Source organism: Phocoena sinus, chromosome 1 (assembly GCF_008692025.1).
Source record: "Phocoena sinus isolate mPhoSin1 chromosome 1, mPhoSin1.pri, whole genome shotgun sequence".
Taxonomy (NCBI): Eukaryota; Metazoa; Chordata; class Mammalia; order Artiodactyla; family Phocoenidae; genus Phocoena; species Phocoena sinus.
The window spans coordinates 139,052,756-139,069,182 of record NC_045763.1 but is presented as its reverse complement, the minus strand read 5'-3'; the positions used below and the strand labels follow the sequence as shown (position 1 = coordinate 139,069,182).

Here is a 16,427-nt window from a genome sequence, read left to right as displayed (position 1 = left end):
GCCTATGGTCACACAGCCAGCTCAGCGCAGTCATGTGTCTGAGCAGAGATCAGAACTCAAGCCTTTTGACATTTAGTTCAATTATTTCTACTACATCAAATATTTTTAAATGTTTGAAATATATTTATTAAGTGTCTATTAATACCCCAACGTACCTGTCACTTAGATTTATAAAGATTCAAAATAAACCAAAGTCGTGGTTATAACTTTAAAATACTCAAGTGATCTGAACCACGAAATACTCACCTCTGAGGTTCTTTAAGATGTTCTCAACTTCATAAAAAGTGGCATTGCCCATACTTAGTGCTTCTTGGGCTCTGCTTTTAGCAAGGTTGGCACGGGAAAGCAGTTGATCTGATTTCTGTAAACAGGCAGGCAGAACAAGATTAGAGTAAATGTAGCACACACCCAGGAAGTGCCCTCCTGCCGGCATATTCACTCTGACACACTTCTCTGCATGACAACAGAGCTGTGATTCGCCAAAGAGCCTAGGGGTGCTGTAGCAAACCGCTCTACAACCTGGGGCAGCACAAACTTTATAACCCAATGACCCGATAGGAGCCCACATCGAGAACAGTCTCAAGCTCTGGTCCATTATCAGGTACAAGAACAGTTTGCACATCCTAATTTTAAACTCTAGATACTTCCTGAAACCAAGCTAGTAGACAGAGCCAGACCAGAATTAGACCCAGTAGGCCTGTGTCTTATTCCTAGATTTGAGGGCTGACTCAGTGGGTGGAGCTGAGCTAATTACATTAAGGTCTCTATAAGCAGCAGTATCATGACCTTTCGAGAGTTTTTGATGGTTCTTCTTACAGCATTAATTCACATGGTAGCCCTTCAATACATGTTTGTTGAATGAACAAACTAACAAACGATACCTGTCTCCCATTCTTCCCATTCTGTAAGAGCTTCCGGGTTTCTTCTTCCCAGTTTCCCAGATTGCTTTGCACACGCTTGAACTCATCCACACGCTTAGTCACCAGGCTTGAGACAGAGTCAGCTTTTTGTCTGATCCTCTTCGTTTCTACCTGTGAGCCCCCCAAAATGAATGAGCCTTACTTTCTGCTCACCAGTTGTCACACCAGCCTTCCTAGGACCTGCCATCATTATTCGTAAACAACTACCCAGGCCCAAAGTCTAACAGAAATGAGGCAATATTCCTCATGAAAGTCAGGCAACAGGTCTCCCAAACATCAAACAGGTTTTAGGCCTGCTTTATTTTTTTTTATTATTATTTTACGTGTTAGTTTATATATACATGGGAAAATTTTTGTGGAAATCATTGTGAGTACTTTTTGCCATAGGTAGAAAGCTTAATCTAATAAATTTGCAATAATTAAAGGAAGATAACAGAAACAATGCAAAACTTTTGAGAAAAACAAAAGCCTTCTGAGTGGCCATACGTGGAGATACACTATAGGTTGGACCCAAATGTAAATATCAAACTTTATCTATAACAATTTCCCACAGGTTGCAACAGTCCCCAGAACTAGGAAAGAGATAGAAAACTTTTAACCACTAATAGGAATAGGTTCAGGATATGAGCCATGGCCTTATCAGGGACCAAGATTGGGGTTTAAGAACAAGGATAATGAGGAGAATAAATACTCTTTCTAATCTAAAGCAAGAAAAGTCAATATGGAGAAAAAACCTGAATGATTGAACGATTCAGTGGAACCCCCAGAGAAGAAAGCATTATGGCCCTTCTGTACATCAGTGCATAGGTTTTAGGTGCCCTTACCTGAAAGGACTGATCATTGACCCCCTGAAGCTGAGATGCTGAACTGAGAAGGCGGAGACTATGCTGATAAGACGTGTCTGCTTCAATGTCAGTTTGAGTGGCCTCCCTTGACAACTGCTGGGCCAGAGACTTGGTTTTCTCCAATCTGCAGGGAGTGAAGAAAGAGGACTTTGAGAATTCACTCTTTTTTATTAAAAGCAAAACTTCATCCTGTTAAAAGTATGTAGTCGGGATTACTGGAAGAACCAGACGAGATGTGTCCCTTTCCACAGTTTAAACATAGACCTTAAGGTTTATACAGGTTGGGTCAGAAAAATTCAACCCAAGTTCCCTAATTTTTTTTTTCCCAATTCTTGATCATATGAATATATTATGTTTACCTGTGCCATGCCATCAGATAAGTGTACTCACATCCTTTAAACACCACAGACGGTGACCGTATCTCCAGATATACAACCTCTCAATCAAAACACAAACTTTACTGAGATTAATCAACCTTTCCTTCCAGCCTTAAAGGCGTCTGTTTTCCTCCAAAGTAATACCCTCATCCTCTCGTCCCTCTTAGTATTGATGTACTTCTAAAGAAACACAGCACCCCTCAGACGTGGTTGGCATTGAACGCTGGGAGAGAGCGGATTATATTGGCCCGTGTGAGGACCCGTTGAAACGTACTTTCCCACAAGCCCTTGCACCACGGAGCTGTCCAGCGTGCCGCTTCCGCCTCCTTCACTCAGAGCCTTGCGCGCCAAGGATAGGGCTTGTTCGGAGTAGTCCTCGGTTTCCCTGGCCAGTTGCTCCATGTTATTGGCTGACTCAACGTGGCTGAAAGGATCAAAAACCAAGAATTTGAGTTTTCACGGCAAAGAGCTTCCTTTAGGGCTTTTATTTAAATGAAAGGAGAGGAATAAGGGAACTGGTTGGACTTGAAAAACCAAGCAGAATTGACCCAGATGAGATGGAGCTCCTCTAATAGAGGAGATATCTAGAAGCAGAGGGTGTTCTGAGAAGTAGCCTCATGTCCTAGACTTTTTTGGCCATCTACTCCATTTATGGCATAATCAGTGGAAGCTATGGAGATGGGTGGGAGAAGTCTCAGAGTGATAAAATATTGCATTTATAAACTGTTTTCTGCAGGAGAAACCCCTAGGTTTTATTCCATTCAGGAGCCAACTCCCTATTTAGTTTTGCTGCATCTCTAAACTGAGCCCACCACTAAGGGGGACAAAGCCTGTCAATAAAAGTCCCCCAGTTGCTTTTGTCCTCCTGGTTCTAGAAAGTGATGGAAACGAGCTCAGGAGGCAGCGCACCCTGCAAGAACACAAGCCAGCCCCCTTCTGCTAACAATTATATTTGGGATTAGCAGAGCCTGCCACCTTGCTGAGCCCTCCGCCAAGAGCAACCTCTTCAGCATGGTAGGATTTATAGTCAGGCAAAGAACTAAGGAGCTGCCCGTTATCACTGGGGGCCTGCAGAGCCGGTTTTCAGGAGGACGTTCCCCCTCTGCAGACTTGGCCCCCACAGGCCAGCAAACAGCTCGCAGCCACTCGTTCCCAGGCTTGGTGTGGGAGCCTGGGAGTCCCTCAAATGTGCAAAGCGTGCTTTTCCAAGGGCTGATTCATTTGATGGGGCCCAAGGAATTACATCTGACATACACCAAAGCCATGCTGTTGAGTCATAGAGAAATCTGTGAAAGAAACACCCTCGCCCCCAACTCCTGCCAAGTGACCTTGCCCAGTGGCCACCTATATACACTAAAAGCCAAGGGGTTAAAAAAATGGCTTCAGGGCGGGGGGATGGCTGCAAAGGAGCCTGGAGATAATGAATATGCTTTGGTCCTGAATACCCTGCAGCGCTGTTCAAGGCTGGCCTTGCAGAGGTGGTCTGAAGCAGAGGTGCCCTCCAGGACTGCTCACCTGTCTGCCAGTCTCGCGGCCTCCTGAGCTAGACTTTTAAAGCCGTTTGGCCCCATATAGTCCTCTGAGGGAGGAACGTCCTGTGGAAAAAGGACAATTGGTTAAGGCTTTGCCGTGAGCCTAAATATGAGCCATGGAGCCTAAGCAGGTTCTGCACCTGTTCTGTCAGAGCCACTTGTCATTAGTCACACAGCATTCTACAACGTGACATGTTGAGTCCCTGGTCACGATGGTCATTACATTAAAAAATGTATAGACAAGAATAAAATAGAAATCCAAGTTTAAAGGAAGTCTGTATATAGATATAGATGCATTTTAAAATATATACATGTTTATATTTGCATATGTATTCAAAGTCCAGTAGAACATAGACCAAGTTTTTTTTTTTAGACCAAGTTTTAATGGTAGTTATTTCTTAGTAATGAGATCATAGGGAATTTTATGTATTTTCTGAATTTTTTACAAAAGGAAAATCAATACACACTATTTTTAAATCCTTCATTTTCTCATCATAATATCTGATTATCTTCCAGTTTTCTTTATCCACCTCCTATCCACCCACTTACATTATTATCACCACTGCCTTCTTTATTTAGAACGAGAAGAGTGCTCGTTCAAACCTCTCCCTCCGACCACACTACAAACTACGTCATTAAGAAAATCATACTGGCAACACTTTTTTCCCCTATTTTAAGAACCATGTCGTTATTGGCCTCCTTCCTTCCTTTCTTCCTTTTTCATCTGTTCTTTATTTCTTTCTTCCTCTCTCTCTCTCTCTCTTTCTTTCTTACAGCAAACATTTATCACAGCCACACATTGTGCTACAGGCTGAGAATGTAAACATGAACAAAATTGAACCCTGCCCTCTGGGAACTAACAACCTAGAAGAGTTGCAGAAAGAAGGGAGAAGAGATGGCCAAGATGAGGCTATGGGTAGCAAGAAATGAACTAGGAGAGGACATAACACAGTAAAATGGGAACCTGCAGAAAGCCAAGGAACATAAACAAAGGTGCAACTGCGGCAAGGAAGAGAAGTCTAACTGTCTGACAGAGAGACCAGAAAACCAGAGAGACTAGGTGAGCCTGTGACATGGGCAGTCTTCCATCTCAGCAATGACTCTCAGTTCCCTAACCCAGCACCACCTACGGTGTTTCGCAGGGCAGCTTCACTTTCCTCCAGGCTCAGGCGCATCTGAGTGATGAGCCTGTGAGTATCCTGGACTCGGTTCTGATGCTGGCTGCCCAGGGTCCGAACTCTTTCCACAGTCATCTTGAGGTCATCCAGGCGGTTCCGGTAGCTATTCTCTTGGCTCCTGGCCTTGGCCAACTGGAGATTGAGGGATCTAATAGCACCTGAACACCAACAAGGAAAGGGAAGATAAGCACATTGGGGGCCAAGTCGTCAAATATAACAGAGGGTTGAAAAAGTGACTTTAACTGGCTTATGGCAAAATGGTAAAAACCCAACATATGAATGCATGCAACTGCTCTTTTATCTCCATCATTCAGATCCCAGGAGAACATCACAGACAGTCCTTCCACCTCCGCAAGGGCTAGGCAGAGACATCTGCTGAACTGTTACCACCGAGGATTCTGTGACCTAGTGTATTGCTTTCTAGGACTCTGAATTCTCTCCTTTGTGAAGGGAAATTGGCCTTCATCACCTTCTGAAATCTGGGCTTCTCTCAGAATGTCCCGAAGGGTCTGCTCAACCCACTGCATCCTGCCCTCCAGCTCTGTGTTGGGTACTGCTCCACCGTCACCCTGAGCCTTTGAAATCAGGGTCTCCAGGTTCTGGAGCTGCTGCATAAACTGATCCATCTGAAACCACACAGGGAAGAGGATTAGAACAGGTGACAGAGTTCATGGTCAAATAGCAGGTACCCAGGGGCTAGTAGCTAAAAGCCCAGAAATGCTTGGCATGTCATGTTAAAGTTCAGATTCTAGAGCCTAGACTTTGAGTCTGAATCCTGGCCCCACTACTCACTAGCTGTGTGACCTTGGGTAAGTCATTTTCTTTATCCATAGGATGGGGATAATAATAATAATATCTCACAGACTTATTACTTGGACTAAATGAGTTAGTATTTGTATAGTACTTAGAATAGTGCCTGGAATAAAGTGCTACAGAGGGCTGGTTAAATAGATACATTTTAAAAAACAGGTTAAGTTTGCTCTACATTTGGGTTCCGTTTGGGCCTTTTCTTCCCCCACGCTTCACCCCAGTAAAATATTAATTAATAATTAACAACATCAATTTCATTCTTCTCTGGAAGTTGAATGAGAAACTTCTGGAGACTATTCCTGTTTTGACAGCCTTGACACCTCTGGACTCCTCATATCTTTTATACGTTTATGTCTTCTTCATTTGTTTTATAAGGACATCTCTTGGGAAAAAATCCAGCTAGAAAATGGCATATTATAATGGAAAGAGCACTGAATTCAGAATCAGGGGACATGGATGGTATTCTCGGTTCCACCTGGCCATGTGACTTTGAAAAATTACACATTTTTCAAAACTTTGTTTGCTCAGTGAAAGCTGAGATCAGAATGCTTTTCCTTCCAATTTGACTAAGTTACCATGAGTACCGAATGCAGCAATATCTGCAAAAGGGGTTTTGAAAATGGTAAATATAAGAACATAAGCCTGAAGTATTTTTACTAGTATACGGAAATTTTTTTAACATAGCAATTTTTAAAGAAAGAAATAGTAATCCCCGCCCCCGTCCCCAGGAGTCTACGAGAGTCCTGGATTTGTGACAGAACCACCCAGGAGACACTTCAGGATTTTACTCCTGTGGGTGAGGTCTGGCTAGCATGCACACCTGAATCTTCACTTGATTATAGCAAGCTGGACAGATGGTTAATGCTGCATGCTCACAGTTGAGGCCGCCAAATCCTGGCTTGCAAACACAGCTGCCATCACTTCTACACTCCACGGGCTCCGAGCCCACTGGGTTGCAGTTGCAAGCTAGAGAAAACAGACGGACAAACAGGAAGCTTTCATGTCAAGCTAATTCCAGAAACTGGAGGTATAGCAAAGATGAAAGGAGGATTGAGTCACCAAGAGCAAAGAATCCTTCTTTGCCCTTGTTGATTCATATTGTGTTAGATTCATTTCTTGGCTATGCCTCCAAGCACATTCCCACAATACAGAGAGGTCTTCGGAATCATCTGGCAAGTTTGTTTGGGGTGTGTGTCTGGATGAAGAGACACTATAACAGTTCATCCTTTCTAGTGGCACTTATTTACTTCCTCCCGTTAAATCATAAGCCTGCTGGATATTCTGCAGACACTCTGGCTTTGCTCACAGGGAAAATAACATTTCTTCTGGGCCTATATATGCCAGAAGTAGACATCTCTCTGTATATATACAGATGAGGAATATGAGCTCAGAGAAGCTGAGTAATTTGACCTAGGACACACAGCAAGAAAATGGCAAGCTGGAATGAGAACCTGGCAAGAGCCAGTGATATTTTCCTTCTGCGGTAAAGCGGTACCTTTATTCAATCAAATTGACTCAGTACCACTATGTGTCATGTTCTGTTCTAGGAGCTGAGGATGTAACAGTGGGTGAGACACTACTCTACTGGAGTGATTCTCTGGGTTACTCCACCTTCAGTGCTCACAAAACACTTGGTAGTATGATCATATGTCTAAGCATACTGTCATTATTTGCTTACATATTTGTGTGTCTTCCTTATTAGCATATGAGTTCTTTGGGAGCTGGAGCTGATTTATTCATTATTATAACCTCGGTGTCTAGCTCCACACTGGGTACATGGTAAGTGCTTGATAAAAGATAGCTGAGTGAAAAAATGTATGGCCTAAAGGCAGTGAAATCTCTATTAATAACACCTTATAAATGGAATTATATAGGGTATAGTATGCTTTCTCATATGCTATTTTATCTTTGCAACCACTCTGAGTAAAATATTAATCATCCATATGAGGAAACTGAGGCTCAGAGAGATTAATTGGCACGATCGGCGTAATACAATAGGTATGTTCAAAAAACTGGACTTGAACTCATTACTGCTGATGTCATGTCGATGCTTCCTACCATAGGACATCACAGCTAACCCACAGGCTGGGGTCAGGGCAGGTGGAATTCATGCCCCTGGGTAGAAGCCCCAAGTTGCACAGAGGTCCTCATCATTTCTGGGGCTGGGGACTCTGGTGTGGGGGGGGGTGGCTCTGGGCTCCCTGCAGACCTCCTGGGGGACCAGGAGTCCTCCAATCTCGGTCCCCAAAGGCACTCTGAACCTTAAAATGAGGAAGCTCCTGAGTTCTGGGCACCAGGGCTGGTCTGGGACCTTTGTGACCTAGGCGTGAGTCTGTGGGGCAGGCCAGCTCCCTAGAACGGAATTTGCCTCTAGAAGAGAACATGTTCGAAGGCTTGAAAGAAGGGCTGAGCAAGAGGCCTGATCTGCACATTCATGCTTTGATCTGAAGCGGCCCCCAGGAATGCTCCACGGGAGCTACTGCTTTGAAGCCCAGCCTCTTTAGGAGACGTTTGGACTGTTACCTTTCTGTACATCAATCGCACTGACTTCCTGAGAGGGTCTCTTCAACTGCTTTACAACCCACCCCCCTCCCACTTCAGTGTGTTCAGGCTTAGTCTCGAGCCCTTTATCACCTTCCGATTCAAGGTCTGGCAGCCCCTCCCTGCCTACCAGCCTCGGGACTGGGCGCTGGAAGCAGCCCCATTTCATCTCCTCTTCCACTCTGGAGCATAAACCTGACCTTTTGCGCTTCTCCCGCGCAGCTTTAACCCTTTCAACGCCCTCCAGCTCTGACTCCAGAGCCCTGATGCAGGGGACACGGGTCTTAAGACCTCTGACAGGCAAAAGGTCCAGGCTGTTCACGAGCCAGTCGGTCAGAGAAACCAAAGTAGCACCGCGATATTACCTGCTGTTGGCCTTGCTGATTTGTATGTTCTGACACATGTACACACACAGGCGTGCACGCACACACACACACACACACACACAGGCTGTCCAATCCGTCTAGGGGTGCAGTCCTACCTCGACACTTGTCCATTGGGTTGGGAGCCAAGGGGTCCCCAAAGTAGCCTGCTTTGCACTGGTCACAGTGGGTACCGGCTGTGCCGTGGAGGCACTTCAGACACCTGCCCGTCAGGCGGTCACAGTTCCCAGAGGCACTGGGGTCCACATTGTTGTTGCACTGACAGGGTTGACAAGGCCTCACTGGGCCGTGTTCCCCAAAGGGGTCCCCAAAGTAGCCATCGGCACAGAGCTCGCAGCGGGCACCTGGAAGGAACAAAGAACCAAGCCCAAGCGATCATCCACTGGCAGCAAAAGCAGACGCAGAGGACGAAGGTGTAAATAGCCCTCTAGAGGAGCTTTCCCCGTGGACCCCAGAACAGTAGCTTCAGGAACAGGAGCCCATGGCCAGGGCCTGGCTCTTCCACTCCACAGTGGTCACAGATTTTAGAACCCAAGCGCCACTAGGAGCCTTCCTGCCGGTTAACTAGCTGACCGGGAAAAAGTCAGATTGAGACCCATACCACTGAGACTGCTGCTGAAGATAAACTCTTCTTTCAGACTGACCAGCAGAGAGATGAGACATTTATAAGGCCACTAAGTTTTCCTTCTTCACCTTGGTTCATTTTTAAAAACTTAGTTAAACCCTGTATTTCATCTGAAAACTTCATCTCCTAATTACAAACCTCCTAAAACAGCTTTAGATGTTTCCTCCGCGTAACTGTACACTCTGCCCTTCCTCAATCCACTTCAGCTCTCGGGCATCGACGAGCTATCCTTATCTTTAAAATGAGCCCATTTAGACTAACCCTGAGTAATGAAAACTCCCTGGGAATCCCTTGGAATAGAAGCTATCCTTGCAGATTCATGGCTTCAGGACAGGGCAGGCAGCTGGCCTCACCAGTGACACCGTGGGGACAGTTATTGCACACCACCTCCTCTGTCTCGGGCATCACGGAGCAGCTGAACCCATTGCGACAGGGGCAGGGCTTGCAGCTGCGGGGGTCACGCGGGTCGTTGTAGAAACCAATGGGGCAGTCGGCACACTCGATGTCAGGGTTTTCATCCCCTGAATAACAATCTCCTGGGGGGGCAGAGGAAGAATGGAGGAGCAGAGAAATGAGCAGGGTAAAACTGTACACTTGCTTTAATACGCATGACATGTGCAAGTCAGAGCTTAGTAACTCACAGCCTGCCTTTCTGAAGCTTTCCCCAGAGTGCCTGAGCGCCGGTGATCTCCTCTGCCCTAGTACCAACTCTAAACACGGCCACCACCCTGAGTCTCACCCTCACTCTCCCAGGCTAAGCAGACATACACTTCCTTTACCAGCCATGACTTAACACTGCTCCCCTGTCCCCCAAGGCCTGACACCATTTGTCCGCACATTCATTCCAGTCCTGACATTGCCTTTGATCTCCCCGTACAATGCTTGCAACTCGACACCAATTCCCCCACCCAGCACTGAACCATGACAGCCATTTCCTGTAACCTAGCACCTTTCTCACAACCCTGTGGCATTCCCATAATGAAAAGGATTGAGTGTAATAAAGCGCCATGTCCATCTTCCCTGACTCCAGCCCTGCTTCCCTTAATCCTTTCCCATCTCTGAAATGAGTTCAGGCATGGTCTTTCCTACACAGCTCTCTCTTCCGCGAAAGACCTCAGTCGCCTGGCTGTGCCCCCAACCATCTGGTCCAGGTGTCATTTCACTCACCTGTGTCTGGATCACAAGCCCCTCCTCCTTGGCAGTTACATGGAATACAGGTGCCAAAAGGTCCCAGTCTGGCTGAATCTCTTTTGTAGCCAGAAGCACATTCCTGGCAGAACTGTCCCTTGTACCCAACAGGACACACACATTGTTCAACCCATGGTGCTGGGGCTCCAGAGATGGGGCGAGCTGAGATCAGGGTCACATTGTCAAGGTACCCAGTACCTGCAAGAGAGGGAACACATTAGAAGCAGCAAGTGGTAAGGTCCAAGGATCTAAAGTCAGGCCTCTCATTGGATTTTATTTCTCTTAACTCCCTGATGAAATGAAAATTCACATTTTTAAGGCAAGACAAGAAAAATTTAAACATAAAATTTTTCTCTGGGCTTCCCTGGTGGCGCAGTGGTGAGAGTCCGCCTGCCGATGCAGGGGACACGGGTTCGTGCCCCGGTCCCAGAGGATCCCACATGCTGCAGAGCGGCTGGGCCCGTAAGCCATGGCCGCTGAGCCTGCGCATCCAGAGCCTGTGCTCCGCAACGGGAGAGGCCACAACAGTGAGAGGCCCGCGTACCGCAAAAAAAAAAAAAACAACCTTTTTCTCTGCCCTTTGGCCTCCTCATTCCCCTCTAGTTGCATTGTACATCTGCATTATGTGTTAACCAGACCTCCCCTGTGGCAGAAATACCTGCTCAACCATAAAGTTCAATTTTTCTCCTTCTGGCGCCAGCCATGTAACTCCTTAGACGATAACATTCCTTTGTCAATCCTTTAAGGGGTCATGACGACCCACTACTCGCCTTGTACGGGCAGACATCTTTAGTGAACTTTATGTACAATGCCAATATATCATTTTCCCTTAAAGATAGCAATTAGTGCAGAACAGACTGGTCAGACGACCTGGGGAGATACTGGGCCGCACCTAACGGAAGTTCTTAGCTTAAATACTTGCTTATGACCTATTAATGTTACTAGCTATAGTATATGCTGCCTAATTTTACAAGATTATTGCTTCTTGCATTACCAAATGTGTGATTGATCCTCAGATGAAATTAATGATGACTAGGCGACTTAAAACAATTTGATCAAATATATAGTTCTACAAGACTGTAATCATGCATAATAACTCTAGATATGGGAAGAAGCAACAAGAGGGAACTATCTCCTGGACCATAACAGAGTAGAAAGACAGGAGGTCCAGAGGCTTTTGGCTACTGTTAACTGAATCTAGTCCAGTAATAGCACGTTCTGTGGCCTGTCAACAAAATCCTCAACTGACCTGGGAATGTGCGTTCCTAGCAGTTGCTCACGAAATGCCTCCCAGACCTTGGTTGAACTTAAGACCGAAAGGGAAGGGATTGTAAAATAAAGAATGTTGCCCACTATCCAGATCTACAAGAATGAAGTCTTTAGCCACTGCAGTCGCTGACCTACAGTACATCCTGAAAGGACTTCAGGGTGAAGATCAGGATGTAGCACTTTGTGCTCTAGGAAACCTGACAGAACTGGCCCTCAGAGAGTTAGATATTTTCAGGAGAAAATTTTATGAACCCAGTTTCTTGCATCTTCCCGTACTTAGAAAAGCACTTAAACCATTAACTAAGGTATCTGTTCCTTGCAAATAGCAGTAACCTTCTACCAAGATGTGTGCTTGATTGCACGTACATTCTTCCCAAATCACATATATATTGGCTTCCCCCTTTACCTGTTTGGAACAGTCTTCAGAACTCTCCGAGAGACTGTCTTCTGGGTTATAATTCTCATATTGGCTCAAATAAGATTTTCCATTTCTTTCTTAGATTGACAATTTTTAAAAATTTATTTATTTTATTTTTGGCTGCGTTGGGTCTTCGTTGCTGCACGCGGGCTTTCTCTAGTTGCTGCGAGCGGGGGCTACTCTTCCTTGCAGTGTGCGGGCTTCTCATTGTGGTGGCTTCTCTTGTGGAGCACGGGCTCTAGGCGTGCGGGCTTCAGTAGTTGTGGCGCATGGGCTTAGTTGCTCCGCAGCATGTGGGATCTTCCCAGACCAGGGCTCGAACTCGTGTTCCCTGCATTGGCAGGCGGATTCTTAACCACTGTGCCACCAGAGAAGCCCTCTTAGATTGACTATTGATGAATTTTTTTCATTGATAGCCCTATCAAAGACAGTTGGTATTCACTCACTATGCCATGCATAGAGATATAGCAGTTCATCATGACTGACTGCATAGGCTCTGGTGTCAGAAAACTCAGGGTTTAAATTCTGGCTCAATCCTCACTCTCTGTGTGAACTGGGCAAGTCACAAAACACCTCGATGACTGTGTTTCCTCAACAGTAGAAGAGAAATGACAGTGGTATCTACCTCCTATGTTTCTTGTGAAATTAAATGAGACCATGCATGTATTGTAGTGTGCTTGGCACATAGTAAAGAGTCAATAAATTGTTAGTAAGCACCTTTTCTACTTCCTGCTTTATTCACTATATCAGTGACATGGAAATGGTGCATGCCAGCCATACTTCCTCTTTACATGTGTGCTAAAAAGCTTAAGGAGGTCTCATTTAAATAAGCCCAGTTGAGCTTAGGAGTACCCAACATAGTACATAGTATATAAAAGTTCAATAATAGGAATTAACAGAATACATGGTGATATCCGAACCTGGTAGCACCGAGTATAATCCCAAAGAAAAGTTACTCAAGAAATAAAGAGAACAGTGTTGTAGATGCGCTTTCTGAGCTAAGGGAACGTGCCTTTTGCTGTAGGTTACCTTCTTCAAATAATCAGCTTTAATCTAAATTCAGAGGCTCTTTAGCAAGGAAGCATCATTCATTCTTCATTGGTGCTGACCTCTTTTCAAGAAACATTCTTTCTTAACAACTTCTTCTAGGATGTACAAATCTAGACCCAATCAGAGACTCGACATCAAAACCATTAAGCAGTTTGTTTAATTGTTTGCAGACTGTCACCACCTTAGAGAGCTGAAGTAAATTAAACTAAAACCTAAGAAGAGAGAAATTCATTTCTTTTAGCCACTTACTGTATTCTCCATAGGTAGCTCGGATCCGCAGGGCTGTGAGGTTCCGCAGTAACCTCCGATACTCAAAGTAACTCAGCTGGGGGCTCCAATTACTGCTTGGATTTTCATTTAATCTGCATGATTTAAAAGCAAAAGCTGAAAAATCCAACTCTTATCAAATCTTATAATGCGTATACCCGATACAAATTATGCCTGAGAACGGGGGAATAGCTAAGCCCCTTCACAGCCCTGCTTGTACGGGGATGAAGGACTGGTAGCCACATCCTCATAGGCACAAGCCTGGAACTTTCTCACTCCATGGGGAGTGCAAGCCCCACAGGATTTGCTGGAGGGCATCCCAGTGCAGGAAGCCGAGCTCCCGGGGTCATAGCATCCAGTGCTGGTCCAAGCCCTCAGAGACCACTTTCTATTCTTGGTCACACAAAACCTAACAGCAGGAACATCTCTGAGTTCCAGAAGCTCTGATCTTCGAGAGCCATCATTCATTTTTGGTTTTGTTGTTTAAATGATTTGTTATCTGAGCACATTTCACCTCCAATTTTCAAAAGTCAGTTTCCACCTTCTACACTGTCCACATCTAATACTTCCTAGTTTGGCATCACGTTGCCTCAGTGCATCACATCACCAGCCCCTGTACTATTCTTCTTTATGTTGTTTTGATTTCTACTGGAATAGCTCTTCCAGGAACCATACTAACCCTTTTGTTTCATCCACTGATTCGTGAAATAACTGTTTACTGTGCACCTGGTTTGAGCCAGAAGGTGTATCAGGACGGAGGATACAAAGGCAAGTAGAGTGAGGTGATCAGTGTCTCCCAGCGGTGACGGGTAAACAAATAATTATGATACAATGCAGAAAGGGCTATAACAAAGGCGTGAACAGGATGCCATAGAAACTCAGGATGGACTGTAACTTTACCTAGGATTCTGAGAAGGCTAATATAAAGGAGAAACCTGCAAGCTGAATCTTAAAGAGTAAGTTCACCAAGCTGAGAAGGTGGGAATGGGTGTTCCAGCGTGGAGAGCTGGGTGTTTGTATCGTTAGAATAAGTGGCACTCAGTTATTTAAGAACACATTGTGTGTGTGCTGTGGGTCTTCAATTCTCTATTACCTTTACCTCTGCCCTGGGGTAGGTCCCCAACAACCCTCACTTGAACCACTGTGAATGTGTCCTGGTGGTTCAGTTAAAGACCCTACCCAAACTGTCCTTCACACAGTATTTGCACCCAGCCTTCACACCTGATCACGCCAATTCTCGACTTCCAATCTCTCAATAGCTTTCCATCATCTTGTAGGCATGGGCAAGATCTCAGCACCTTGACATGACATCCAAGAACCACCATGCTGGGTTTTTTTCCAGCGTTTTCAATCTTATCTGCCTATCTCTCCTGTACACGCTGTGTTCCAGCCATAAATACTGCTTACCAATTCCCTGTATTATGCCTTTCCACATTCCCACATATACTCACATGTACGGGTTGTCCTGATTTTGTCCCTGGGAAAGCCCTGTGCTTCTTCCTGTTCTCAGTCCACACACTGCGTCCTTAGTAATGCTTTTCCTGGCTCCTCCAGGCAGAACTAAGACTCTTTCCTCTCCTCCCAACTCCCCATAAGCATGCACCACCACTGAAGAGATTTTGTATTGTGTTATGTTTGCTTTTTGACATGTTACATATCCTACTAGACAAGAGCTCTTGAAGGACAAACACCACGTTTCTTCATCTTGAATTCTCAGTCTCTGACACAGTACTAAGCACTTAATAGGCACGTCCCCCTCCACTGAACTCTCTGTACCCACCATTCAAAATTCCCATTCTAGAGAGAAAATATTTGCAAATGATATATTTGATAAGGGATTAATATCCAAAATATACAAATAACTTATACAACTCAACATCAAGAAAACAAACAGCTTAATTAAAAAGTGGACAGAGGACCTCAATGAACAGTTTTCCTAAGAAGGCATACAGATGCTCAACATCACTAATCATCAAAGAAATGCAAATCAAAACCACAATGAGATACCACCTCACACCTGTCAGAATGGCTATTATCAAAAAGACAACAGATAACAAGTGTTAGCAAGGATGTGGAGAAAGGGGAATGTTTGTGCCCTGTTGATGGGAATGTAAGTTGGTGCAGGCACTATGAAAAACAGTATGGAGGTTCCTCAAAAGAGTAAAAATAGAACTACCATATGATCCAGCAAGTCTACTTCTGGGTGTTCTTCTGAAAAAACAAGAATACCAATTCAAAAAGCTATATGCACCCCTATGTTCACTGCAGCATTATTTACAAGAGCCAAGATATGGAAAGTATCCATCAATAGTGGATAAAGAAGATGTGGTGTATATGTGTGTGTGTGTGTGTCTGTGTGTGTGTGTGTGTGTGTATATATATATATATATAGGCAATGGAATATTACTCAACCATAAAAAAAGAATGAAATCTTGCTATTTGCAACAGCATGGATGGACCTAGAGGGTATTATGCTAAGTGAAATAATTCAGACAAAGAAAGACAAATACCATATGACTTCATTTATATGTGAAATCTAAAAAACAAACAAACAGAACAGAACAAAAACAGACTCATAGATACAGAGAACAAACAGGTATTTGCCAAAAGGGAGGGTGTGGGAGGATGAGTGAAATAGGTGAGGGAGATTAAGAGGTACAAACTTCCAGTTATAAAATAAATGAGCCACGGGGACGAAATGTACATCCTGGGGAATATAGTCAATAATGTAATAACACTGTATGGTGACAGGCGGTAACTAGAATTATCAGGGTGATCGTTTTGTAAGGTATAGAAATATCAAATCACTATGTTTTAGACCTGGAACTAGCACAGTGTTGTAGGTCAATTATACTTCAAAAAATATCCCATTCCACAGGATAACATGAACCTCCTTAGACACACATGGGGCCATCCATGACCTTACCTCAGCCTCTTTCTCTGACCTCACTTCTCACGGTATTCCTCTCCCTGACCCCATGCTCCACTCATGCTTAATCACTTAGAATTTCCTAAAAGTACGAA

General features: G+C 44.6%; 1 protein-coding gene across 7 annotated transcripts in view; it reads right to left on the bottom strand.

The window, feature by feature from the left end:
• LAMC2 (laminin subunit gamma 2) overlaps positions 1 to 16,427 on the bottom strand; it is a 62,281-nt gene that overhangs the window by 7,637 nt on the left and 38,217 nt on the right. For all 7 annotated transcript variants that reach the window (XM_032636358.1, XM_032636349.1, XM_032636367.1 and 4 more), the window contains 12 exons: positions 13,386 to 13,498; positions 10,379 to 10,597; positions 9,565 to 9,747; positions 8,685 to 8,930; positions 6,483 to 6,628; positions 5,322 to 5,478; positions 4,805 to 5,010; positions 3,658 to 3,737; positions 2,417 to 2,566; positions 1,745 to 1,889; positions 882 to 1,031; positions 247 to 361 (listed from right to left, as the gene is read on the bottom strand). In XM_032636358.1, the coding sequence (XP_032492249.1) occupies positions 247 to 361; positions 882 to 1,031; positions 1,745 to 1,889; positions 2,417 to 2,566; positions 3,658 to 3,737; positions 4,805 to 5,010; positions 5,322 to 5,478; positions 6,483 to 6,628; positions 8,685 to 8,930; positions 9,565 to 9,747; positions 10,379 to 10,597; positions 13,386 to 13,498 (1,910 nt within the window). The remainder of the gene's footprint in view (positions 1 to 246; positions 362 to 881; positions 1,032 to 1,744; positions 1,890 to 2,416; positions 2,567 to 3,657; positions 3,738 to 4,804; positions 5,011 to 5,321; positions 5,479 to 6,482; positions 6,629 to 8,684; positions 8,931 to 9,564; positions 9,748 to 10,378; positions 10,598 to 13,385; positions 13,499 to 16,427) is intronic.